Source organism: Manis pentadactyla, chromosome 7, assembly GCF_030020395.1.
Source record: "Manis pentadactyla isolate mManPen7 chromosome 7, mManPen7.hap1, whole genome shotgun sequence".
Classification (NCBI taxonomy): domain Eukaryota; kingdom Metazoa; phylum Chordata; class Mammalia; order Pholidota; family Manidae; genus Manis; species Manis pentadactyla.
In genome coordinates, this window is record NC_080025.1 from 120,504,500 (window position 1) to 120,520,804 (window position 16,305).

A 16,305-nucleotide genomic window follows, 5' to 3' on the forward strand; every position below is an offset into this window, starting at 1 on the left:
TTATGTATTTTATATGCTACATAAACATATCCAACTTTGTTAAGTTTTTAACCTCTGTGATATTCAGGAAGCATTAAAATGGAAAATGTAATAATATCATTAATAACCCATTCACCATAATGTGGTGAACTGAGTGAAATATGGTGAGTTAATTTTTATTTGGAAAAACTTCATGTTACTCTATTTTAACTCAAGGGTGTTAACATTTTTAGTGTTAATGTTAATTTGTTTTGTTTTGCTCTTACAATTATTACCTTCATTTTCCTTAGTGAAATGGAAAAATGTCCCATTTGCCAAATGCTAATGATGTGTTCTCAGGTCTTAAAATGTACATCTCATTAGGTTTCTGTTTTTTAGCTGGTAAAAGTTTATGAAGTCAGTATTTGTTTCTCTTTGGGAAATTTTGCTTGTGTATTTTAAAGATACATTTACCATTTCCCTCAGGTGACTTATGCCAATAGTGGTCCTTCATTATCATAGCAATAAAGATTTTTTATTTGTAGTCTTATGCAGATTTAGTGTGTTCTTCCAAAAACATTAACAGAGTACCTGCTGCATGTTTTTTCAAAAAATATTTTTTGTTCTTCATCTTTGAAAGGCTGTGTTTATCCAGAGAAAGTCCATTATGACTCAATATGAGTTTTGTTGTACACTTTTTAAAACTTTTGACTTGAACTTTGTTATTGAGCGTCCTCAAGAAGTAGTTTCACTGGTCTGATTGTTTTAATATTTAAGCAAATAAAAATAGCTGTGACTCCAACAGTAGTGTTTCTTAGAAGACATAAACCTGGGCTTCATTCCCCTTTATGTAATCCCACCTCATCCTTTCTATTCACACACAACATTAAATTACAATGTTAGGAAGATACTTAGATTCTCTTAGATTCTTCTCTAGCTGGCTAATTCTCCCATGGCAAAATATCATGAAGAAGCAGCAACTTTGATATAGTTATTTTTGTTCTGATATATTCAGAAAACTGATAATAGCTTAAATTTGAATTTTTCATACTTTACAGTAGCTTTTAAATACATTTTCTTCTAAGTAATGTTCTGACTTCACAACTCTTATTGGTAGGTATTAATCCATTTTAAAAAGGACCCAAAAAATCTGGGGAAGTGAGTTATAAGTCCAAGTTCACCTAGTTAGCAGACTCACAAATTACACCTGGAGTTTTGATCACAAGCCCTGTTAATAGTCCCACCACACATCCCATAATGAAATGCCATGAAATGAAAAAAAAATGGAGTAGGTACCTTTAAAGTAACTTAAATTACAAGGTGTAATGGTACCCCATATTCATGTGACTTACCATATTTTAAAAATATATAATATTATATATTGCTTATAATATATATTCATTATATAATTATTTTCAATATATTATATACTCTTTCAGTATTTTATATATATAATGTATACACATACAAAGAAAATATATGTCTTAGATTTTCAAATGTTCCTACTTAAGGAGTTTTTTTTTTTAGTGTGACAAGGACAGATAACCTAAAGGAATTTTTCAAATTGGTCATCTACAAATGATAGACAAATTGAGGTGGTTGTTTCAACATATGAATCCTCTACTTTATTCACAGCTGCAAACATTTTTTGAAACATTCCTGACAGCCAGTTCACCTCTTCAGGCTTTTGATAATATGAAGGAAGCAATTAGCAAGCTCCTGCTAGCTGTTGAAGTGTTCAGTGAAACATCTACTCTGGGACCAAAGGCTTTTGAAAGGTAAAAACATTTTAATATTTTAAAAAAAACACCCTACCTTCTGAAAATTGAAAATTGATTGTTAGTGAAAATATATCCAAATCACCTAGTAGATGAAATTAGAAAGTCAGTATACAATGTCAGTACACAAATATGAACTTCTAAACAGGTTTCCGTATTTATAAAGCCTAAAACTTCACAGCTTGTTATAGACTCATTAGTATCTAAATAATGGTGGCAAGATATAAAGCAGATGTCATTTAAATTAATTGCATCCTCTTTTCAAACTCAGCTATTTCTATCATACAGGCTTTGCATTGACTAGGTATAATTGTAATTGTATTTATGGACTTTTATTAACAAAATCCAACAACTCTTGTTTTTGTAACTCAAGTTAACTGAATATAATTTAATGACTATTTTCCTGGGGAACTACTAAATTTGATATGTCAAAAAAAGGGGGTGACTCAATTAAGTTTTATCATGCTTTATATGTGAATAAGACTCCCTGGCACGTAAGAGTAGGAGAGTTTCGTTCACCATACTTGGGTTTACATGGAGTAACCCCCATTGTCTAGTTTAACATGTTGTGAATTAAGTTATGAAGTATGTATTTGTAATTTCTGTAAAAAACAAAACAGATTCCAAATCCAAAAATAAAATGCATGTAATTTTAGATGATTCAAGCCACTGCTCTTTTTAATTAGCACAGACATTGACGTTTAATTATAGTAACTGTTAGTACTGTATTACCAGATAGTTGAATAATGTAGCAAGTAGAATCTATTTTAATGTTGCCTTGTGTCTTTATTGCAGATGCAGGTTGTGTTTTCAACTTTTAACTTTTGACATAGGCTATGGAGGTTTTGGGTACCCTATAGTGCTACAGGTGAGTGTGCCAAGGCCTCGTGTAAGCCTCTACCTTTTGCTGAAGGGTGTGCACGCGCATGTGTGTGTGTGTGTGTGTGTGTGTGTGTGTGTGTGTGTGTGTGTGTGTGTCTGCGGTTTTCATTTACAATAACCAATCAACAAAAAGCAACTTGCCTCAGAGTCACTATAGGCATGTATTTACCATGCTTCAGAGAATTAACTAGTATGGGGGTAGAGTTCTAGTCCCTATTATTCATCCCTGTAAGACAAGCTTGGATTTTTCTATGGTTCAATCACTCTTGATGAAATAAATGCAACATAAAGCTGAGTATTTATTAATGCAGAAAAGCAGACATTTAAATACTAGAAAATAGCACATTTCCCAGCTTATTTACATGGGTTTATAAAAAAGATAACTCTTACTCTTTACATATATATTTTGTTTAAATGGACCTATATTTTAATTTTAAAAAACCATAGGAATTTTTGAAATACATGTTTTTTCTAAAGTATAAATATGTATAAACTGAGGAGTGTTTTTTGTACACTGATTCTTTTACTCCCTCTCAAACTCATTCAGATCATCTCCTCTGATATATTCATCATCTTAATTGTCCTTAGTGGCAAGAAGATTAAAACACAGTTGATTGCATTAGTCAATAGGAAGCTTTATTTTGGAATATGGGTTGGAATGAGGAGAAGAGGAACACAATAAAATTATGTGCAACAAGAATTCAACTTTATATTGAGTGTTGACTGGTTTTCAAACTATTATACAAGGAGAATGATTGCATTATATGTGGCTCAGACATTTGGCTGAATAGCTCAAAGATTTATCCATAAAATTTTGAAACTTTATGAATACAAGACATTGTTTTATACACATCTAATAGTTTATGTTATGCTTTTTAAAATGTATTGCTCAGAATTTTATACATTATCTTTCATGAGTACAAATTCTTCAACAATGAAGAATTTCAAGATAAACTAATGTGACTTTATAACCCATTAGTTAATTTTCTTATAAACAATCATATCTTCAAAAGAACATTGCTTACATCTTATAAAACTGTTGACCTCCAAAAGACCACTAGATGTCAGTTCTGATCTATAATCCAACAGAAAATTAATCTTGTCTTAAGAGATGATTCCACTATATTAAAAATAAATCAATAAAAATTATTTGCTGTGCTTCTACTCTTTCACAGGTTCATGAGCACTTGAATTTTCAAAATGATGATAATATGGATTTTGAGGACCAAAACACAAAAGAATTCCTTTTAAAAGATACTTTCAGTTTTCTCTTCTCTAATGAATCTTCATTTTCCATGTTTTCTGAGATAGTTCAGGAACTTCATAGATCAGGTGTGTTCAAGGTAAGTTCATATATTTGTGCTGATAAATTTTTTTTCAACTCATTCTTTAGAAGGTGACAATATTATTCAGTTAAACAACTTGATAATTCATTTGAAACTAATTGGTATCTGTTATGTTATTCCTCAATATTTTTCTCACCTGAGGACCAATATTATTTTCATGTCCACTAACTATGTGAGTGACTGATTATGATGAAATTACAGTTTGAAAATGAAATAAATATTTCCTAATTCCTAAGGCATGCTCATGGATATTATGAATAATGCATGTTATTTGTTATGGAATACATTAAAAGGAATTCTAGAACTTTTTGGAGGCTATCTAGAATACCAGTGAGTGTTCTAGATTGACATCAAGGGACTTGGGTCATAATACTAATTTTTTAAAGCATTCCTGTCTGGTTAACATCTTTGCTTAGATGCCAATGATTAGTAGCATTGGTTCAGAGCAGCACTGGTTAATTTTTATGGCATGTTAATACAAGTTTTCTTGATGCATCACCAAATTTGTATAGATTACTCAGTACAGTATTGTTCTCTGTATCTTTTCATTTTAAAACCCATGTTCAGAAAATTTGGAGGAGTGGAATATGGAGGAAAGTTCTCACAAACAAACATTGATGCCCTATGGAGAGATGTTTGTGAGAGATACATAACATAACTTTTTAGACTCTTATTTCCCTGTGATTTTATTGGCTTGTTCCTCGAGTTCCCGGTTTTATTTAGTGAGTGGGTTGTCATTAAAACCATTAGAATCATTCAACCCAGAAAGAATGGTAATATGTTCTCAGGGACGAATTGGAAAAAAATAGATGTGGGAAAGAATGGGGGGTGTCTGTTCACTAGAATCCACAAAACTCTAATATTGTAATGTCCCATAGATGAGGTTCACATATAAATTTGCTGCTCTGCTCTCTAGTAACTAGCAGGCTATTGGAGACCCCTCCTGCATTCCCAGACTCACACGGTCTGCCTGCCTGGGTTCATCTCCCCAGCCTTACTACCACAGCACTGCTGAGATACTTCATTCAGGTCCTCTTTGTCAAATATGAAATTTTCTTATATTCAGACACCATTGTGACAAGTTGACATTGCTGTGTCTTAGTGAGCATTAGTGAGCTCAATTGTTTATCTATGGAGTTCCAAATTTGATTGGTTTATGAATTGGAAGGCAGTTGGGCTAATCATGCCTTGACTTTATAACAGTTGCTTACGAACTCTTTTTCTCCCCCATTGTAGGGTGAAAACTATAAAAAGAAACTAAACCAATGCCTGTCTTTAGAGGAGATTAACTCAATTATGACTTTCATAAAGGAACTTCAGAGTTTGGGACAATTCCAACTGGTAAAACAAAAGTGACATTTGATTCCTCTTGATTACTGAGATTATAGTAGATTAGCCATAAACTGCTTGATTTTGACTTCAAACTAGGTGAAGACATTTCTTTAAGAATAGACATTTTTGTAAATTGCTTTCCTCTTTTCAGAGATTTAAATATGAAGATGAGCAGAATCCATATTCTTTAAGAGTTTGCAAGTAATAAGTGACTTCTTAAAGGTAAAAGAATATGGCATTAGTGTAGCTACCAGGATTTGAGAGTTCTTAAAAAGAAAATGTCCACATTTTCCTAAAGAAGTTTTGCATTTAGCTGTGGAACATTTACACATAACAAAATTTTCTTCCTGCCTAGTGGGGCCTTTTTATGTGTGTAAAATAAAATATTATTGCTTATAACAATATTTTAGAAAACCATCTAAATCTTAATTTGTGCAGATCTAGAGCAAACTTCAAAGAAAGAAAATGTAAATAATTATAATAATTTTTTTTTTGTAGATAATTATTTTTTATTGAAGGGTAGTTGACACACAGTATTACATGAGTTTCAGGTGTACAACAGAGTGATTCAACATTTATATACATGATAATTCTAGGTACCAGCTATCACCATACCAAGTTGTTACAATATTTTGACTATATTCCTTATGCTATACATTACATCCTGGTTAATTATTTATTTTACAATTGGAAGTGTGTAATTTTTTTTCTTTTTTTTTTTTTTTTTTTGTGAGAGCATCTCTCATATTTATTGATCAAATGGTTGTTAACAACAATAAAATTCTGTATAGGGGGAGTCAATGCTCAATGCACAATCATTAATCCACCCCAAGCCTAATTTTTGTCAGTCTCCAATCTTCTGAAGCATAACAAACAAGTTCTTACATGGAGAACAAATTCTTACATAGTGAATAAGTTCTTACATGGTGAACAGTACAAGGGCAGTCATCACAGAAACTTTTGGTTTTGCTCATGCATTATGAACTATAAGCAATCAGTTCAAATATGAATATTCATTTGATTTTTATACTTGATTTATATGTGGATACCACATTTCTCTCTTTATTATTATTATTTTTAATAAAATGCTGAAGTGGTAGGTAGATACAAGATAAAGGTAGAAAACATAGTTTAGTGTTGTAAGAGAGCAAATGTAGATGATCTGATGTGTGCCTGTAGACTATGTGTTAATCCAAGCTAGACAAGGGCAATAAAACATCCACGTATGCAGAAGATTTCTCTCAGAACAGGGGGGGTGAGGTTCTAAGCCTCACCTCTGTTGATCCCCAATTTCTCACCTGATGGACCCCCTGCGACGGTGCCTGTCTTAGGTTCTTCCTCCTTGAGGAATCTTACCTGTCTTTGGCTTACCAGTCATCTTCTGGGGCCATACAGGGAAATGTAAAGTTGGTAAGTGAGAGAGAAGCCTTATTGTTTGAAATGGTTAGCTTTATACTTCTTTGCAGATTTATGCCCTGTGGCTTCTATGCCCAGCATTTGTCTTGAGGTATCTTTACCACTTGGAAGAATTATGATACTCGGTAAATTCGATATGAGGCATGAATTCTATTTAAGGGTTGTAATTAGGAAGGAAGAAGAAAAGCTATAGAAGTAGCAGGCGGAAGAAAACATGGGAAGATTGATTATTTCTTTGACATATCTTCTTGTAGAGTAACTTCAGCATGTATAGGTTTTAAACTACTAATTAAATTGCACACCCACGTTAACATAATAGGAGTACAGTTACATAACCAAAGCATACCTGTAATTACCAGCCATCTCCAGTGAAACCAAGAAAACCAGTTAGGCACCTTAGGCATTTGTGAAAACTTATCTATGATATGGTGGATATTGTCCCACTGAACTTGAACAGTCTGAGAGAAATCAGACAAATTAAAACAACCCATTCCTGGGGACTGTTCACATCCCATATGTTCTTTTAACAGTAAATAGTCTGTAGTTGCAAGATTTTGGAGCGCTACAATTTGCACTTCTCCTAATTCTTGGTTGAGTTCCAACAGTATAGATCCAGTCAAATTTGATGTTTTACTGTATGCACAGGCCAGCTTAGATATCTCCTTCTTCATTCCCATGGCAAGTCCAGGAACTGGTGGGATGAGTGCATCTACACCTGTAGCAGTGCGTGGATCTTTGTTGGGGTTTTTTGATGATCATCTTCTGGCATGACTCTTCCAGAGAGTGCTGATGTTGGAAGTTCTTTTTCATATCGTATCTTAGTTCATTTTCGGGGTAGCCAAATTAGGCTTTGATCCTCTGTATAAACACAAACAGACCCTTTGCCTACACTTTTATATGCCCTTTATACCATTGTGTAGAACTCATTGGAGGTCACCACACAGGAACTGCTTTTTTTTGGTTGTTGTTGTTATCATTAATCTACACTTACATGACGAATATTATGTATACTAGGCTCTCCCCTATACCAGGTCCCCCCTATAAACCCCTTTACAGTCACTATCCATCAGCATAGCAAAATGTTGTAGAATCATTACTTGTCTTCTCTGTGTTGTACAGCCCTCCCCTTTCTCCCACACCCCCATGCATGCTAATCTTAATACCCCCTTGTTCTTCCCCCCCTTATCCCTCCCTACCCACCCATCCTCCCCAGTCCCTTTCCCTATGGTACCTGTTAGTCCATTCTTGAGTTCTGTGATTCTGCTGCTGTTTTGTTCCTTCCAGTTTTTCCTTTGATCTTATACTCCACACATGAGTGAAATCATTTGGTATTTCTCTTTCTCCGCTTGGCTTGTTTCACCGAGCATAATACCCTCCAGCTCCATCCATGTTGCTGCAAATGGTAGGATTTGCTCTTTTCTTATGGCTGAGTAGTATTCCATTGTGTATATGTACCACATCTTCTTTATCCATTCATCTATCAATGGACATTTAGGTTGCTTCCAATTCTTGGCTATTGTAAATAGTGCTGCAATAAACATAGGGGTGCATTGGTCTTTCTCAACTTGATTGCTGCATTCTTAGGGTAAATTCCTAGGAGTGCAATTGCTGGGTCAAATGGTAAGTCTGTTTTGAGCATTTTGATGTACCTCCATACTGCTTTCCACAATGGTTGAACTAATTTACATTCCCGCCAGCAGTGTAGTAGGGTTCCCCTTTCTCCACAGCCTCGCCAACATTTGTTGTTGTTTGTCTTTTGGATGGCAGCCATCCTTACTGGTGTAAGGTGATACCACATTGTAGTTTAATTTGCATTTCTCTGATAATTAGTGATGTGAAGCATCTTTTCATGTGTCTGTTGGCCATCTGTATTTCTTTTTTGGAGAACCGTCTGTTCAGTTCCTCTGCCCATTTTTTAATTGGGTTATTTGTTTTTTGTTTGTTGAGGCATGTGAGCTCTTTATGTATTCTGGACGTCAAGCCTTTATCGGATGTGTTATTTTCAAATATATTCTCCAATACTGTAGGGTTCCTTTTTGTTCTATTGATGGTGTCTTTTGCTGTACAGAAGCTTTTCAGCTTAATATAGTCCCACTTGTTCATGTTTGCTGTTGTTTTCCTTGCCCGGAGAGATATGTTCAAGAAGAGGTCACTCATATTTATGTCTAAGAGGTTTTTGCCTATGTTTTTTTCCAAGAGTTTAATGGTTTCATGACTTACATTCAGGTCTCTGATCCATTTTGAGTTTACTTTTGTATATGGGGTTAGACAATGGTCTAGTTTCATTCTCCTACATGTAGCTGTCCAGTTTTGCCAGCACCATCTGTTGAAGAGACTGTCATTTCGCCATTGTATGTCCATGGCTCCTTTATCAGATATTAATTGACCATATATGTCTGGGTTAATGTCTGGATTGTCTAGTCTGTTCCATTGGTCTGTGGCTCTGTTCTTGTGCCAGTACCACATTGTCTTGATTACTATGGCTTTATAATAGAGCTTGAAGTTGGGGAGTGAGATCCCCCCTACTTTATTCTTCTTTCTCAGGATTGCTTTGGCTATTCGGGGTCTTTGGTGTTTCCATATGAATTTTTGAATTATTTGTTCCAGTTCATTGAAGAATGTTGCTGGTAGTTTCATAGGGATTGCATCAAATCTGTATATGGCTTTGGGCAGGATGGCCATTTTGACGATATTAATTCTTCCCAGCCACGAGCATGGGATGAGTTTCCATCTGTTAGTGTCCCCTTTAATTTCTCTTAAGAGTGACTTGTAGTTTTCAGAGTATAAGTCTTTCACTTCTTTGGTTAGGTTTATTCCTAGGTATTTTATTTTTTTGATGCAATTGTGAATGGAGTTGTTTTCCTGATTTCTCTTTCTGTTGGTTCATTGTTAGTGTATAGGAAAGCCATAGATTTCTGTGTGTTGATTTTGTATCCTGCAACTTTGCTGTATTCCGATATCAGTTCTAGTAGTTTTGGGGTGGAGTCTTTAGGGTTTTTTATGTACAGTATCATGTCATCTGCAAATAGTGACAGTTTAACTTCTTCTTTACCAATCTGGATTCCTTGTATTTATATGTTTTGTCTTATTGCCGTGGCTAGGACCTCCAGTACTATGTTAAATAACAGTGGGTAGAGTGGGCATCCCTGTCTAGTTCCCGATCTCAGAGGAAAAGCTTTCACCTTCTTGCTGTTCAATATAATGTTGGCTGTGGGTTTATCATAGATGGCCTTTATTATGTTGAGGTACTTGCCCTCTATTCCCATTTTGCTGAGTTTTTATCATGAATGGATGTTGAACTTTGTCAAATGCTTTTTCAGCATCTATGGAGATGATCATGTGGTTTTTGTCTTTCTTTTTGTTGATGTGGTGGATGATGTTGATGGACTTTCGAATGTTGTGCCATCCTTGCATCCCTAGGATGAATCCCACTTGGTCATGGTGCACGATCCTTTTGATGTATTTTTGAATTCAGTTTGCTAATATTTTGTTGAGTATTTTTGCATCTACGTTCATCAGGGATATTGGTCTGTAGTTTTCTTTTTTGGTGGGGTCTGTGCCTGGTTTTGGTATTAGGGTGATGTTAGCTTCATAGAATGAGTTTGGGAGTATCCCCTCCTCTTCTATTTTTTGGAAAACTTTAAGGAGAATGGGTATTATGTCTTCCCTGTATGTCTGATAAAATTCCGAGGTAAATCCATCTGGCCCGGGGGTTTTGTTCTTTGGTAGTTTTTTGATTACCACTTCTATTTCATTGCTAGTAATTGGTCTGTTTAGATTTTCTGTTTTTTTCTGGGTCAGTCTTGGAAGGTTGTATTTTTCTAGGAAGTTGTCCATTTCTTCTAGGTTTCCCAGCTTGTTAGCATATAGGTTTTCATAGTATTCTCTAATAATTCTTTGTATTTCTGTGGGATCCGTCATGATTTTTCCTTTCTCGTTTCTGATACTGTTGATTTGTGTTGACTCTCTTTTCCTCTTAATAAGTCTGGCTAGAGGCTTATCTATTTTGTTTATTTTCTCGAAGAACCAGCTCTTGATTTCATTGATTTTTGCTATTGTTTTATTCTTCTCTATTTTATTTATTTCTTCTCTGATCTTTATTATGTCCCTACTTCTGCTGACCTTAGGCCTCATTTGTTCTTCTTTTTCCAATTTCGATAATTGTGACATTAGACCATTCATTTGGGATTGTTCTTCCTTTTTTAAATATGCTTGGATTGCTATATACTTTCCTCTTAAGACTGCTTTTGCTGTGTCCCACAGAAGTTGGGGCTTAGTGTTGTTGTTGTTGTTTGTTTCCATATATTGCTGGATCTCCATTTTGATTTGGTCATTGATCCATTGATTATTTAGGAGCGTGTTGTTAAGCCGCCATGTGTTTGTGAGCCTTTTTGCTTTCCTTGTACAGTATATTTCTAGTTTTATGCCTTTGTGGTCTGAAAAGTTGGTTGGTGGGATTTCAATCTTTTGGAATTTACTGAGGCTCTTTTTGTGGCCTCGTATGTGGTCTATTCTGAAGAATGTTCCATGTGCACTTGAGAAGAATGTGTATCCTGTTGCTTTTGGATGTAGAGTTCTGTAGATGTCTATTAGGTCCATCTGTTCTAGTGTGTTGTTCAGTGCCTCTGTGTCCTTATTTTCTGTCTGGTGGATCTGTCCTTTGGAGTGAGTGGTGTGTTGAAATCTCCTAGAATGAATGCATTGCCGTCTATTTTCTCCTTTAGTTCTGTTAGTATTTGTTTCAGGTATGTTGTTGCTCCTGTATTGGGTGCATATATATTTATAATGGTTATATCCTCTTGTTGGACTGAGCCCTTTATCATTATGTAATGTCCTTCTTTGTCTTTTGTTACTTTCTTTATTTTGAAGTCTGTTTTGTCTCATACCAGAATTGCAACACCTGCTTTCTTCTCTCTGTTATTTGCATGAAATATCTTTTTCCATCCCTTGAGTTTAAGTCTGTGCACGTCTTTGGGTTTGAGGTGAGTCTCTTTTAAGCAGCATATGGGTGGATCTTGCTTTTTTATCCATTCTATTACTCTGTGTCTTTTGATTGGTGCATTCAGGCCATTTACATTTAGGGTGATTATTGAAAGGTATGAACTTATTGCCATTGCAGGCTTTAAGTTTGTGGTTAGCAAAGGTTCAGGGTTAGCTTCTTTACTATCTTACTATCTAACTTAACTCGCTTGTTGAGCTATTATAAACATGGTCTGATGATTCTTTATTTCTCTCCCTTCTTATTCCTCCTTCTCCCTTCTTCATATGTTGGGTGTTTTGTTCTGTGCTCTTTTTAGGAGTGCTCCCATCTAGAGCAGTCCCTGTAGGATGCCCTGTAGAGGTGGTTTGTGGGAGGCAAATTCCCTCAACTTTTGCTTGTCTGGGAATTGTTTAATCCCTCCTTCATATTTAAATGATATTCGTGCTGGATACAGTAGTCTTGGTTCGAGGCCCTTCTGTTTCATTGCATTAAGTATATCATGCCATTCTCTTCTGGCCTGTAGGGTTTCTGTTGAGAAGTCTGATGATAGCCTGATGGGTTTTCCTTTGTAGGTAACCTTTTTTTTCTCTCTGGCTGCCTTTAATACTTTTTCCTTGTCTTTGATCTTTGCCAGTTTAATTATTATGTGTCTTGGTGTTGCCCTCCTTGGATCCCTTGTCATGGGAGTTCTGTGTACCTCTGTGGTCTGAGAGGCCATTTCTTCCCCTAGTTTGGGGAAGTTTTTGACAATTATTTCTTCAAAGACACTTTCTATCCCTTTTTCTGTCTTTTCTTCTTCTGGTATTCCAATGATGCATATATTATTCCAATTTGATTGGTCACTCAGCTATCTTAAAATTCTTTCATTCCTGGAGATCCTTTTATCTCTCTCTGCATCAGCTTCTCTGCGTTCCTGTTCTCTGTTTTCTAGTCCATCAATGGTCTCTTGCATCTCGTCCATTCTGTTTTGAAGTCCTTCCAGAGCTTATTTTATTTCTGTATTCTCCTTCCTTCGTTCTTGCATATTTCTCTGCAGGTCCATCAGCATGGTTATGACTTTTGTTTTGAATTCTTTTTCAGGAAGACTGGCTAAATCTATCTCCCCAGGTTCCTTCTCAGGGGAAGATGTAGCAGATGCCGAAGCTGTCTGGGTTAGTCTTGTCTGGATCATATTTTTTTGCCTTTTCATGTTGACAGGTGCTATTGACTGTCAGCTGGGAGGGCCAAACTTTTCACTTGCTACTGGCCTTTCTTTACTGGGACAACTGCGACCCCTAGTGGCTTGTGTTGGGTAATTGCGTGTAAGCTGGGTCTTTGTGTCTTGCCCGGCCGATATGGAGGGATCTCCCTTTCTGTGTACGTGGTTTGCCTTAGACTGTTTCTCTGCTTTCGCAGCTCCCAGAGGGGTAATGGACAGGGGGGCTGCTTGGCTGTTTACCTCCGTGAGGGGTCTCAGAGCTATTGCCCAGGGGGTTAGTGCGCCCGGTTTTCCCTGTAATTTCCAGCCACTGGGCTGTGACCTGTGTTGTTTCCGTCTAGCTGTTAAGTCCCTGTCCCTTTAAGACTTTCAAAAAGCACTCGCTTTTCTTTGTCACAGGGGCATCAGCTTTGGAACCCGCTCAGAGGTTTTGCTGCCCTATTTCCGTAGTTTCCAGCACTCCACACATGCACTGCATCTGCGCTCTGGTGCGGGTGGCTGGGGCTGGGTGATTAGCAGTCCTGGGCTCCCTCTCCCCGCTCTGACTCCTCTCCTCCCGCTGGGAGCTGGGGGGAGGGGCGCTTGGATCCCGCCGGGCCGGGGCTTGAATCTTACCCCTTTCACCAGGCGCTGGGCTCTCGCACATGTGGATGTAGTCTGGCTGTTGTCCTGTGTCTTCTGGTCTCTCTTTTAGGATTAGTTGTATTTGTTGTATTTTCAAAAATATATAAGTTTTTGGGAGGAGATTCCCACTGTCCTACTCACACCGCCATGTTGGCTCCCTATAATAACTTTTATTGATTTTACACTAAGAAATAAATGGCATTTGTTTTTTTATATGTATTTTTCAGGTTTTGTTAATTTATTTGTCTTGTCAATATTAAGGGGTAATTTATTAGACGTGCATGTGTACAATATTTGCTTGTTTCTAGTTCTGCCACTTACATAAATAAACTATAATAGATTTGTATTTTTATACCTAAGATTCATTTATTCAAACCATCTTTTTAAAATAATGTTTTTAAAAGTCTAATGATAATGTACTATTAATCTCTTTGGATCAAACTTTTGTTTTTTACTTTTAAAAATCTATGTATTTATATACTACTTGTATGAGTTATAACCAGTTTACTAAGTTAAGTAATGCATGCTTGACACTTGGTTTTATAATTTAGCCCCAAATTTAGAGGGTTCAAAGTAAGCTTATTGCCCCAAGATAATTTGATTTATGGATGATTTTAATCAACTTAAATATGGGAAGTATTGCATTCATGACAGTTTGGCTCAATTCTGCACAAAGATAATAAAAGAGAGAGAGGCCTCATCCTTTAGGAATTCATAATTCAAGATGTTGTGAAGGTAGAGAACACCTCTTGGCACAATGTGAGTAAGGACTGAAGAATTATTTTGCAGGAGAAAGGGCAAACCCCAATTTCCTGACTCTCGGAGTAGAAAGAAGATAACCATAGATTTTCTTTTTGGTGCGATTAATATCTCTTACCCTGACATAATTGACTTGTAACCCAAGAGGATTTCTCCTCATTCTTCCTGCTGTCTGATTCACTTTGTAATTCAGCTGTTTCCAGGTATCTATACCTAGGAGAAATTCATTTCCATTTAATGAAAAGGGAAAGAAAATTTAACCCCATTTGGAAGTATAGAATCATCAACAAAATTAGTTCCTTATAAAAAGTGGCATTTACCTTGACCATTGCACAGAAAATTCAATTATGGTGCTGACCATTTTCTTTAAAAAAGGGATCTTTAATAAATATCTTATTTTTAAAATATCTGAATAAATATGAAACCTTTCCTAGTAATGATATACTTTATTTTGCATAACTTATTCTGATACTCAGTTTGTGAATATTCCTTCTCAGCTCTTCCCATCTACTACTCCTGGGATTCAATCTTTGATGCATGAGTTTTATGATGTGGCAAATACTATGGGAAAACCTGTTTCAGCCCTCACCCAATACCGATCTCTTTTAAGTGTATTTGAACACTTTCAGCTCCTAAATAAGAAGGTACAGCTCCAGCCACTGGAATGGTAAGATAGCCACAAATTTGAATTGTACAATCCAAAAAAATATCTCAAAGGTTTTGCATACATTAAAGAAAGCAGCAAAAAGAAGTATGTCCAAAAGTCTGTGCTCTGGAAAATAAGCTTCTTTAAAGCACTGAAACCCTAATGATTCTAGTGGTCTTCAAACTGTAGAAAAAAATATATCCAATAGTTTTTCAAACCAGTAGGACAACTCTACTAAAAAGTAATATTTAAAATGAAAAATTCCAATCTAGTTTCATTCTGTGATGCATATCCTTGAATTAGAGGAGCTTCAGAAGGAAAGAATGAAGTGAGATTTGTTTTATGAACCATCAGTCAGAATGGAACCTGACATGATATGAGCCTTGGTTCAGAGAGATTTTGAGGTGTTACTTTATTCTGGGCAAAACCTATCCAAATTTATAAATACATCTCTGCCACAAGCTGAGAATTTGTTTTTAAAGAAGGTAGAGTCTCAAGAGGGAAACATTTGTTTGGGAGAAAATGTTCTTGGCCTCCCATCTCCACATCCATTCTGACAAGTAGTAATAGAGAATGAGAGGGAAGATGGACCAGGTTGGTGGATACTTTTGTCTTCAATTTCTGTAGTTGGTGAAAAGGGGCAGTCAGTGCCCAGGGTACAAACTCAGTCAGCCTCTCTTTTAATGATGGAATTAAGAGAGTATTTGGCTTTTTTACTGCCAGGCAAACAGAAGTAAACCTGAACCTCCTAGGGAGATGAAAGGCTAACAGCCATGCCATAATTACTTACGTCTTTTACAGTCACTCTCAGGAATGGCTTCAGGTCTATTGACTTGTACTTCATTTCTTTCTGCCTCAGGAGATAATGAAAACAGTTCTGTAAGAAATTTCTCGTTAGAATTCAAAACTACAAATAAGCACATATTTGAGGAATTCTTAGGAAACCTCCCAGGATCAAAATTCACTTTAATTGCCACAACTTTATGAACTTGGCTGTATTTCCTCAATGATCAGAAGTAGAAAGCCTGACAGAAGGTTTTGTTTGAAAATTAGATTTTACATAATATAGCTCAATCCCCCTTTGCTTGTTTTTTGCACTCTCAAATAATCCAAGACTCACATTCATCATTACTGATGGGGGAAGAACAGAGTTAACTTACCAAGGGGACTATTTAACTACTGATTTTAACCTTGACTAAATGCCCTTAAGATAGGCAAGCTTTGAAAAGTTTGTCCCCCAAAAGCTGTACTCAGGTTCTGCATATGTTGTAAGGGTAAGCAATTGACTTATCTTAAATTCAGCATACAGAATTTAACACTAACTCAAACTGATTACCTTCCAATAAAAGAGTTTACTAGTGGTCAGTGTTGAGTATGATTAGAAA

The 16,305-nt window shown here is 36.0% G+C and overlaps 1 protein-coding gene across 9 annotated transcripts in view; it reads left to right on the forward strand.

Annotated features, from left to right (window-relative positions):
- The window catches only part of CPED1 (cadherin like and PC-esterase domain containing 1), a 265,711-nt gene that overhangs the window by 114,029 nt on the left and 135,377 nt on the right, over positions 1–16,305 (forward strand). For all 9 annotated transcript variants that reach the window (XR_008998541.1, XM_057504707.1, XM_057504709.1 and 6 more), the window contains exons 8-12: positions 1,594–1,736; positions 2,532–2,604; positions 3,794–3,961; positions 5,201–5,305; positions 14,772–14,941. Coding sequence is in view for 8 of the 9 variants with exons in the window: in XM_057504707.1 (XP_057360690.1) it covers positions 1,594–1,736; positions 2,532–2,604; positions 3,794–3,961; positions 5,201–5,305; positions 14,772–14,941 (659 nt within the window). In the remaining variant the exon portion in view is untranslated. The remainder of the gene's footprint in view (positions 1–1,593; positions 1,737–2,531; positions 2,605–3,793; positions 3,962–5,200; positions 5,306–14,771; positions 14,942–16,305) is intronic.